At 41.0% G+C, this 11,437-nt stretch overlaps 1 protein-coding gene across 1 annotated transcript; it reads right to left on the bottom strand.

Annotated features, from left to right (window-relative positions):
- Positions 1-4,580: 4,580 nt before the first annotated feature.
- Positions 4,581-5,528, bottom strand: LOC118849906 (olfactory receptor 6V1-like). The gene has a single exon (XM_036758998.1). The coding sequence runs from the start codon at positions 5,526-5,528 to the stop codon at positions 4,581-4,583; it is 948 nt and encodes a 315-aa protein (XP_036614893.1).
- Between the last annotated feature and the right edge of the window lie 5,909 nt (positions 5,529-11,437).

The raw sequence follows: 11,437 nt of genomic DNA, 5'->3' as shown, positions 1-11,437 counted from the left end.
TATAAGACTAAAGCACTGCCCCATCTAAAATCCATTTTAGTTTCCCAGAAAAGCATGTAGGGACATATTAAAGGAGAGAGGTCAGATTATATCATCAGAGTCTCCCAACAAGTCAGTAGAAAGCCTAGAATGAGATTCTCAATTTTTTAATTCCTAGTCCTTGCCAAAAGAAAGGGTTTTATAAGAAAGATTATCAAAGAATGATGACTCCGAAAATTATGCCAATTACCTTTTACTATTCTCTCCTTGGAGAATGTCCTTCAGGCCCTTAAGACACCCCTCCCAGTTCCATAGCTGACTTCCCTCCATTGATGAAGGCATTTCTGCAACTGTTAAAGCATTTAACTGGGTGTGTGTGGTGGTTTTCAGTGTAGGAAGTGGCCAAGACTTTAAAACCAGAAATCAATCTATTTGTAAGTTGGAGACTGAGCCACAAGGTCCTGCTTCCATATCTTTGCTTACAATTAATTTCCCCTCTGTCTGGTATGTCCTCAAATGTGCAACTCTTCTTTTCAAAATCATACCCATCCTTCAGGAGTTAGCTCAGGTACTACTTGATTTTTTTTCTTTTTTTAAATAAGTTTATTTTTTTTTTAGTTTTCAACACTCACTTTCATAAGTTTTAAGTTTCCCCCCCTTTTCTTCCCTCCCCCTCCCCAAGACAGCATACAATTCAATATAAGCTCTACATACACATTCCTATTAAACATATTTTCACATTGGTCATGTTGTATAGAAGAATTCGAATGAATGGGAGTAACCATGAGAAAGAAAAACATAAAACAAAACAGAAAAAGAAAATTGCTTTCATCTGCATTCAGATTCCATACTTCTTTTTCTGGATGTAGATGGCATTTTCCATCATGAGTCTTTTGGAATTGTTTTAGGTCCTTGCATTGCTGAGAACTAAGTCTATCAAAGTTCAGGTACTCTTTGTTGAGGAAATTCTCATCCTAGGTTCCTAGAGAGCCCAAATACCAATGGGTTGACTGGGCTAAAAGTCAAATAAAGTGAGTAGTTTACTTAAAAGGAGACAGCCTGTTGATAGCAGCCCTTGTCCCCTCCTCCCTAGTGTACAGATTCATTTTATAGATCTTCGAAGGTCTGCTTAGAGTATAGAGCCACAATGCATCCTGCGGCACATAAGTAAAACTTAACTAACCAGTGAGGTGTTAAGTTCCCATACGTGGAAGGGTTATTACTGGAATCTACAGCACTTTCCAGATCTAATGGCCATACACATATTATGAAAGAGTGGGAAAGCCTCAGGTTGAAGACCTGATAGTTACAAGCATATTTCAAAAGAGCAAAAAAGCCTCAAGTTACAGACCTAGATTATTTGAGATGGGTGCAGGGCCTTGTCAGTGCATTATAGCCATAAGGGTGGTCACATACAGCATATTACTAGGGTAGCATTGTTTCCTCCCCACAAGCTTCCATGAAGCTCTTCTATGACTCCCTGATCTGGGAGTAATCGTTGCCTTCTTGGGTCTCTCACAGCACTTTGTGCCTTTCCTAGCACTTAGAGTCTAATTTCATTGTACTTGCCTATGTATGTCTTTTAGTTCCCTAATTAATTGGCTCTTTGAGGTAAAAAATTATGCTCATTTCTTTTTTTCTAATCCTAGCATTTAACACAGTGTATAACATTTTTTTTGGTCTACATCTATGATTTCATTGGTGTATGAATGTGGAATCATAGATTTTAAAAGGGAAGGGAATTTTGAGGCCCTCTAGTCCAGTCTCCTTTTATTGTTGAAGAAACTGAAGCTCAGAGAGATAAAGCAACTTGCTTAAGATCACAAAGATTGAAAAACATGGATTTGAATCCTGGTTTGTTTTTTTTTTAACAGCAAGGCCACCATTCTTTCTACTGCACAAGGAAAAGTGTTTTACTTTCTTTTACTTATTTTACCAATGTACACCAAAACTATATTGCAACTTACAGCATTGGAGAGTTCCCTGAGACAATGAGAGTTTAAATTACTTGCTATCTCTTTCATAGTCAGTATGGGTCAGAAGCAGGACTGGAACCTAGGTCAATTAAAATTTAGAGAAACAGACTGGGGGGAGGGGAGAGATAGAAGGAGGGAAGAAAGTGTCACTGAAAGAGCTAGAGAGGCAGAGATGATCTCAGGAGGAAGAACTAGGTAAAGTTTTTGTGCGGTCCCAGAAGGAGATAATTGTTTCCCACTCGTTTCTTCAGCATGTTTTTTTCACTAAGTTTACAAAGAAGAGGAATAATTAGCCCCTTGGGGACCAAGGCAGAGAAACTTCAGAAAATGAGAAAATCACTGACTCTGTTGGCCCCTTTACAATGAATCAGCAGACCAGCCCCATTCAAGGATGGTAGTGGGGGAGAAATGCATTCTAGAGATCTCGACAAGTGGCTAATCTCCCCCTATGCTCCCTATGACTTGCAGAGAAACCCCTCAATTAAGAACAAAACGACAAAATTTTAACAGAAAAAAAAATAAGGGCTCTGGGTGATGAGTCTATAACATGGGTTCCATGGGTTGGCACCTACTTTCTGGATTCATGAAACCAAATACAGAGAAATGAACAATCAGGAGAGTTTTCTGTGTTCCATGTATCACTTTGAGAGAATTTGATCACAGCCTAACTCCCCAGAGAGAAGCCTTTTATATAGCGGGTGCCCCCTTCCTTCCCATTTTTGGGGGAGGCCTCATTCCCTTGTGGTGCTATAGCGTATACGAATAAGAAAGACCAGAACTCTGGATGCCTCCACTCTGTAATCCTGACTCCTCAGATCACAAACAACTGTTGGGAACCCCTTCTCCCATGTTGAGCCCTGCCTTTCTGCCTTCTCCTTCAGCATATTACCTCTCCAATCTCCCTCAGCAGTTCCCACCATTTACATCCCTGTCCACACTACCCACTTTTAAGACAAGTGGTCCCCTGTCCAAGCTGCATATAAGTCCCCTAGCCTCTGTGTACATGACAAAAAGGGCCTAATTTATAGGAAATTAAAAGGTGTATCTACTTTAAGGGGCTATGACTAAGGATTCCTTGGAAAGAAAGAGGTCTGTAGCATGGATAGTTAATGTTAGGAAGACTTGAGCATCCAGGCTCCCATATCCACTCTATGCCTTAGGGGCTGCAGAAAAACATGAGAGTTTAGGCCAAAGGTCCCACAGACAAGTGACAGAGAAGAAAGAGGATTGCAATCAGACATAGACTTTGGATCCTGGCTCTAAAAGGCTTGGCAAGTGATCTGTATCTGCTCTGTACCTCAGTTTCTTCATCTGCAGAATGAGAAAGGGATTCAACTAAATGTCCCCTACAGTCTCCTCTGGTTCTAAATCTTTCCACCTCTGTGCCCTGGGAGTGACTGTCTTCTAAGTTGCTTGTGTTTTCAATGGGGGCAGGCAGGTCTGGTGCCTTTGTGAAATATCCTAATGGGAACTGAGATTCAAGAGACTAATTGGGTGGCATGGAATTACCATGGGGAGGTCATGGCATCCTGAGATCTCTAAGCAGATGGCCTTAGCCCTCAGACAAGATTTTTCCCATTTCACTGCTGTTTTCTACAGCTGGCAGAGAGGAGGCTAGATTACCAGAAATCTACCAAGCGCAAAAATCAACCAATCAACAAGCATTTATTAAAGTGCCTACTATGTGCTAGACACTAAAGATTACTAAAGATTCATACACACACACACACACACACCCCACATGAGTTAAACCATTTCTTAAGAAAAGAACCAAGCTCAAACCACAATGAAAGAGATGAGAGCTAAAAGTTCCCCTAGCTGAGGGACAGTTGCCCATGTCTGGGAAGAAGCTAGATCTCAAAAACAAACTTGAGTAAAGGCTCAGAAATACAGAGAAGTTAGAAGCTGCCTGGACTCACATCTCCCTTGAGTTAACAATTTTCTTTTAATACTCCCAGGCATTATAGTGATTCCTTCTGATTATTATATGGCTCCAACCTGACTGGTGACACCTGGTGAGAATTGATGCTTAGTAAACTGCAACCTTGGTTTGCCTTTACCTCATTCCAGGAGTAACCCTACAGGGCTTGTCCAATGAGAAGCCATGGTTTCCTCTTAGCCTTGGGCTGTCTAGCCCTGTCTGCTATCCCACCCTCTCTGCTATGCTCCTTTCTACTCCCTCTATTGTTGTGAACACTTGCCAGGTGAAAATCTCTATCCCAGACCCTAGAGCAAGATATAAAGGATGGAAAACTACCTGGAAAAGATGTAAGACATTCAAAGAAACATAAGTGAATGCAAATAAAGACACAGAAATGAAGTTGGGAGAAAAGAACTTTTATAAAGCAATGAGGTTCCATTATCTGCTCTACAATCCCAGAGAAGTAAACATCTTACGGCTTTTTTCTGTTGATGGGGCACATTAATGCTAAGTGATTCTAAATGATTAATTTTAAAAAAGAATATAAAAGAAGAAAAAAAGTTAAAAGTAGTCTGGAAATAATGAGGCTAGAGATGCAGATTAAGAGAGGAGCCTGAGAAGGTAAGAAAATAGAAGTGCCGAACAGCACATACACAGATGAAGCTCCTTTAAACTTAGACCATGGCCTGTGTTCTCCAGTCTTCTTATCTGAAGGCCCCAGAGTCTCTAGAGAGTATCTTTTTGACAATGTCCTCAATGACTTCTTTGACCTTTTCATTCCGAAAGGTGAAGATGAAGGGATTGAGGAAGGGAGTGACCACAGATGTCATTAGGGCCACCACCTTGTTGAGGTCTGTGGAGTGGCCCTTGCTAGGCCTCACATAGATGAAGATGGCACTGCCATAGCCAAGCACCACCACAGTGAGGTGTGAGGCACAGGTGGAGAAGGCCTTCTGGCGGCCAGAGGAAGAGGGAATGCGCAGCACTGAAGCCACGATGAGGATGTAGGAGATCAAAATTAGCAACATGGTGGTCAATACAAAGAGAAGAGAAAGGAAGAAGTCCATGCGTTCAATGTGGTGGGTTTCTGAGCAGGAAAGTTTTAGGAGTGGGGCAGAGTCACAAAAGAAGTGGTCAATGACATTAGGACCACAGAACCAGAGCCGGCTTTTTTGGAGGGTGGGGGAAATTATGGAGAAGAAGCCAACTACCCAGCATGCCACCACTAGCCTAACACAAACCTGGCCACTCATGATGGTTGGGTAGTGCAGAGGGCGGCAGATTGCAACATAACGGTCAAAGGCCATGGCAGTGAGAATAAGGAAATCAGTAGAGCCCAAGGAAAAGTAGAAGAATGATTGGGTCAGGCATTCAGCCAGGGAGATGGTTTTGTGTGTGGACAGCAGATCAGCCAGCATCCTGGGCACAACAGTGGAGGTGACAAGCATCTCCATGAGGGAAAAGTTGCAGAGGAAGAAGTACATCGGTGAGTGGAGGCGAGAATCAAGGCAGGTGATTGTGATGATGGACAGGTTCCCCAGCATGATCAGCACATACACCAACAGAATAAATAGGAAGAGAAGGACCTGGAACTCTTGGAGATGAGAGAAACCCCACAGCACAAAGTCTCTGACCATGGTGTGATTGTTCATCATTCAGGACACAAGCTTACTGTGCTAGCTGTGAGGCAGGCCAAGTCCATTAAGAGGTCACCCAAGGCTAGTCATCTCATCAAATACCACACACATACATATTTCCCCTGGGGTCTTTGGAACATTGGTCTTCTGGATATGGGTCCCTGAAAAAGCTAAGAGGATACAATCCCATTAGAATTTCAAATGGAGGAAGGACAAGACTACCTAGTAGGAAATTTGCTTGGTGAGGTGAGGGGTGGTTAGCATTTGTTCTAGACACTGCAGGATCACCTTTTCTTAGAACTTACTTTTCTTAGAACAACTGCTTTGGGGATCTAAGTATCCTAATCCCAACCACAGCCAAACCATGTTATAGTTAATATAGCTATAATAAATAAACTAAAATGTTAAACTTGACAGTAGATTAGCAAAGCACTAGAACTTCCTTCCAGAGAGAAAATAGGTAGATTCAACAAGACTTATTATCTGGATTCCTTTTGTGTGGAGCCTATATAGTTTTCCATCAAACACTTTCTATAAATCTAATATTTGGCACCTGCCTCATGGCTCTGAATTTATTGCTCACATCTTTGCTTACAGTAAGCAATTAATAAGTAGTCACTGAGTCAATGAATCAGTGAAAGAATAAATTTCTCCTTGAAATACTTCCTATGACTGTTGGCCACAATTTTTCTATCTCCGGAGATGGTTGGGGTGGGAGGGGAGAAAAGGAAGGCTCTTTCCAGGTTGGGATAATAGAGCCCCAAATTGGCATTATGCCAGACAATTTGGAGGTCCACAAACACTCACATTATTTTCATTTTGGTACATCTCATACAGGTTGTTGTGTTGGTCCTTTGTTCTTGAAGAGGACCATGACACAAGGGAAATGATGCCATGACTTGCACTTGACTTTGATGTGAGTGAGGGAGGACTCACATCCCGTACATGACTACTATAAAATGCCTTAAGAACCCACAATGTACTCATTGACCAAATGGTAGAGTTCAGATTCTTCATCTTGGCTTTCTAATTTCCTTCTTCCAATAATCTGACCCCATATACTTGACCCACCTCATTTGATTCCACCACCCCTAGTTGACCTTACTGAGAGTAGTATAATTAAGTGAATATTGAAATTAGAGTAAGAGAACAAGGATTCTCATCCTACTTCTGCCACTAACTGACTTTGTGACCTTAAAGTCACTTATCCAGAGGAATCATCATATGATAGAGAGAGAATTGGATGTGGAGTCAAGAAGACCGATCATGCAATTTATTAACTGTAGGATCTTGGACCAATTACGTCACCTCCCTTGTAGTCTGTAAAATGGAGGCATTGGACTAGCTGATCCTTTAGGTTCTAAATCCTATGAGAGTCCCTGAATCTCCATTTCCTCGCCTCTAAAATTGGGATAGTATTCCCTGACTACCTTTCAAGTAGGTAAATGGTAAGGAATAATTACTTTTGTGAAATAATAGTAAATGATATGATTACTTTTGGAAAAGTGCATTGAAAATTAGAAAGTGAAATGCAAAGATTAGGCATTAATATCATCTCTCTTTACTCTTCAATGCAAGCCTTTAAGTAAGAACTGTTCCATTAATATCCTACGAAAAAGATGTGCTCATTATAACCTTTGTGTCTATGTTCATTTTGTGCCCTCTACCTGGAATATCCTTCCCTCTCCTTTCTGCTTAGTTTAATTATTCGAGATTCATTTAGCTCAAATCCACCCTCCTTCATCTTCCCTTTCCTGATCATTCCAACCCATGATGATCTCTGCTTTCTCTAGTCTTAACAGGGCCTTGTGCCCCACTCTAGTAAAACCTTTCTCATTTCCAACAAAGACCTTTTTATTCCTGGCTCATATTTCCCACCTTTATACATGCACATACATAAGCACACATATATACTTTGCTACTCATTGATGTGAGCATCTCAGTGGAAGTCCCCATTTCACCCCCGCCCCCATTCTTCTCCCCAAATACATCACCTCAAACACATCAAACACACAGACTCACACATAAATTCTCTACATGGAAACTATTTTAATCTATCCATATGCACACTGGCAAAGGTGGGTTTCCCAACATTCTGTCTTTGGTGCTGATTTCCTATTCTCTGTAACATTTCATTATCTAAGCTTGAATCCCTTAATAGACTTCTGGCTCTGGCTTTGGCTCAGGTGAGATTCCTGTACTTCCCTTAATGTCCCTATTGTGTTGACTCTATCCTCCTCCCTTTCACTCCCACCCCATTCCTCATTAAGAATACAAACAAGAAAACAAACAAGAATACAAACAAGAAGGGATGGAGGAAGCTTCAACCCATGGGCTATATCCTTCCTGACTTCACTTTGATATCATCTAGAGCATAGGATGAGAATGCAATAACCACAGCTGCTAAAGCCCAGAGAGTAATTTCTCACCTGGTGGACTTCTTCCTGTAGTTAGACCATTCAGAGCGAAGCCTCTCAGATTTAAGGATTTAGACCATTCTGTGAAGAGTAGTTAATTAGCTAACAAATCAGTGTTCCAATGAGCAGAAACAACTGGTACAACTTATCCTAGCATGCTCCAAATCAAAGTTAACAGCGGAATGTAACAATACAAGTTACCTCAACTAACTCCTCTCCCTTCCAGATCCCTCTTTAATTCTCTTCCCCTTTGGGTCTCTCTTTATATTTGTCTCTTTCTGTGTCTCTCTCCCACCTCCTTTCTCTTTCTGTCCCCAGCTCATCTTTTCCTCTCCCCTTTACTTTTCTCTGCCTCCTCCTTTTTCTGTCTTTATCCCTTTTTCCATATCACCCCCATGTTTTTTTCCTCTCTGGTTTTCTTTATTCTTCCTTCTTCATAATTAACCATAACATGGAATTAACTAATATATTTAATTACTTATTATGCTAATTACATACTTCTCTCTTCTTAATTTGAGGAAGTTTTAAGTCCTCTAAACAAACAAAAACAAAAATTGTTTCTTTTTGCCTGTACGAGACTTGAATAATTTTTCCCCCATGTGATTGAGTCCCTGACCCACTATAGAAAAGAAAGGTAGTATGGCATACTACAAAAATCACTTCCTCTCAGTTCTTCTCCTCCTTGGCCTCTCTGTCCCCTGAATATGTTTTCTGCTTCATACAAACTGCCACCATACCTTTGCTCACACTGTATCCTCTTCTTGAATGCCCTCCCTCCTGTGTTGCTTCCTAGATCCCTATTCATCCTTTAAAACCTAATCAAATGTTGCCTCTTCTAGGAAGCCTTCTCTGATTCCTCCTCAAAAGATCTTCTTTGAGCCCACAAAACACTGTTCTGCTTCTCTTTAATGTACTTTCCATATGTGATTTTATAAAATTAACTTCATACCTCCACCATAGACTGAGTTCCATGATGGTGGCCCAACTAATTTTTTTTTTTGCTTTTTTTTTTTGGCAGGGCGATCAGGGTTAAGTGACTTGCCCAAGGTCACACAGCTAGTAAGTGTGTCAAGTGTCTGAGGCCGGATTTGAACTCAGGTCCTCCTGACTCCAGGGCTGGTGCTCTACTCACTGCACCACCTAGCTGCCCCCCCAACTAAATTTTTTATCTCCTCAATACCTAATAGTTATCCTCTGACCACAGTAGGCACTTATGAGTTCGATGAATTACAATAAATGCCACCATAGATTCCAGTCCTAAATTATAGTTAAAGATAGTAGAGTCTCAACTGCCTCATTTTATATATGAGGAAACAGACATAAAGGATTTAAGCAATTGATCCAGGGTCCCATATAGAAAAATTCATCTGAAATCATTGAATTGACATAAAGTCAGAAGACGTGGGTAGTTATGTTCATAGCACTATCACATAAGGAGATTCATGGCCTTGGACAAGTCACCTAACCTCTCTTATACTCAGTTTATCTGTAAAATGAAAATAATTATATTGGTGCTTCCTAACTCAAAGGATTATTGTGGATTGCAAGCTCCTTGAAGGTATGAACATTGGATTTCAAGTTTGTTTGTTTCAAATATTAAATGTAACAGCTGTTGGATTGTTGTTTGTCCTTGACATCAGGAAGGTGATGCCATGACTTGCAAATGAATTGTATTTAAGCGAGGGAAGGTTGTGCAAGGTCACCAGCCTCACTTTCTCCTCCAGAGCCATCTGGGTCCAATGACAAGATATAGATTGGGACAACTGGAGATGGCCCAACAGCTAATAGATATGCACTCAATAAATGCATATTGAATAAATGAATGGTTTTCTACCCTTGTTCTAGGGCTTCCAATAGTCCAAGTAATGTCATTTGTGTGCCAGCTTATGGAGTGACCTGTAGCCCTGCCCTCCAGGCCCTCCTGGCATCAAGAGTAATCTGAGACCACAAAACTCCAGGCCACTAAAATGCCCGGGAATTGAACTAGGCAACCACCTCGGCTACTACCACTTCAGGGACCGGAGGCAAATGATGTCACTTCTTTAAGCTCCATTTTTTTCATCTGTAAAATGAAAGGTGTGGATTAAATGGTGTCTAAAAGTCCTTCTAACCTTGTGTAAGAAAACTTAAAAGACAGTAAGGAGCCAGGTTGTGAAGAGCTTTACATGCCAAACAGAGAAGCATGGAGGTAATAAGGAGTCCCTGGAGCTTAAGGAGTAGGTTATTTATGATATAGTCACACCGTAATTTGGGAAAACCACTTAAGCAGTTGAACGGAAGAGGTGGCAGAGGGGAGGTGGCTTGAAGCAGGGAGAACAATGAGGAGGCTATTGTAACAGTCCAGGCAAAAGGGAATGAGGGCCTGACACAGGGTGATTGCTATGGGAGTAGAGGAGTGTGTGAAAGATTTTGAGATAGGAAAAAGATTTGACAACTGGTAAGATATGTGTAGTGAGTAAAAATGAGGGCTTGAGAATAACAGTAAGGTTGCTATCCGGTGTAACTGGAAGGAAGTGGTGCTTTCAATGTGGAAGTTATGAAAAGGGATGGGTTGGGAGGAAAGATAATGAGTTCTCTTTAGATCATAGTTACTCTGAGCTTAATGAAAAGGAGAAAGCCTACAGTGCAAGCTCAGTGATACGGCTTCCTGTTTAGACTGATTGTATACACTAACAGAATAGATCTATTGTTGTTGTTTGGTTGTTTTCAGTCATGTCTGACTCTTTGTGACCACATTTAGGGTTTTCTTGGTGGAGATACTGGCAGAGAACTCCAGTTCACTTTACAGATGAGGAAACTGAGGCAAACGGGGTTGTGACTTGTCCCGGGGTCTGAGGCTGGACTTGAACTCAGGAAGATGAGTCTTCCTAACTCCAGGCCTAGCACTCTATCCACTGCACCACCTAGCTGCACTAATATAATAAATAGCACTTACATAATGCTTTAAGGCTTTCAAAGTTCTTTACAAATGTTTTCTCATTTTATCCTCACAATACCCCTGGAAGGTAGGCACTATTATTATCCCCATTTCACAGATGAAGAAACCAAAGCAGAAGTTATGGACTTGCCCACATTCACATGGTTAATAAACATCTGACATCAAATTCAAATTCACGTATTCTTGACTCTAGGTCCAGTGCTCTATCTATTGCAGCACCTAGCTACCAACAATATAGATAGAAAAATAGATAGATAGATACATAAATAGACAGAGACAGACAGACAGATATAACATAAGCTTTAAGAGCTGGCAGATATTGAGTGGTCATACAGTCAGTCCTCCTGTTTCAGGGTACCATCACATCTTACTGTGCTTCTATAACAGGAGTTCTTAACCTGAGGTCCATAAACTTGTTTTTTTTAAACAATATATTTTGGTAACTCAGTTTCAACATGATTTGTTTATTTTGTAGTGCTAAGCACTTTGTCTTATGCATTTTAAATAATTATTCTGAGAAAGGTTCCATAGGCCTCACCAGACTGTCTGTCAAAGGCTCCACAACACAA

Source organism: Trichosurus vulpecula, chromosome 5, assembly GCF_011100635.1.
Source record: "Trichosurus vulpecula isolate mTriVul1 chromosome 5, mTriVul1.pri, whole genome shotgun sequence".
Lineage (NCBI taxonomy): Eukaryota > Metazoa > Chordata > Mammalia > Diprotodontia > Phalangeridae > Trichosurus > Trichosurus vulpecula.
The sequence above is the reverse complement of the archived record's forward strand: the minus strand, read 5'-3'. Positions and strand labels throughout refer to the sequence as shown.

Coding starts and splice junctions, on each gene's coding strand:
- LOC118849906 (XM_036758998.1), bottom strand. CDS start 5,528: ATGAACAATCACACCATGGTCAGAGACTTTGTGCTGTGGGGTTTCTCT.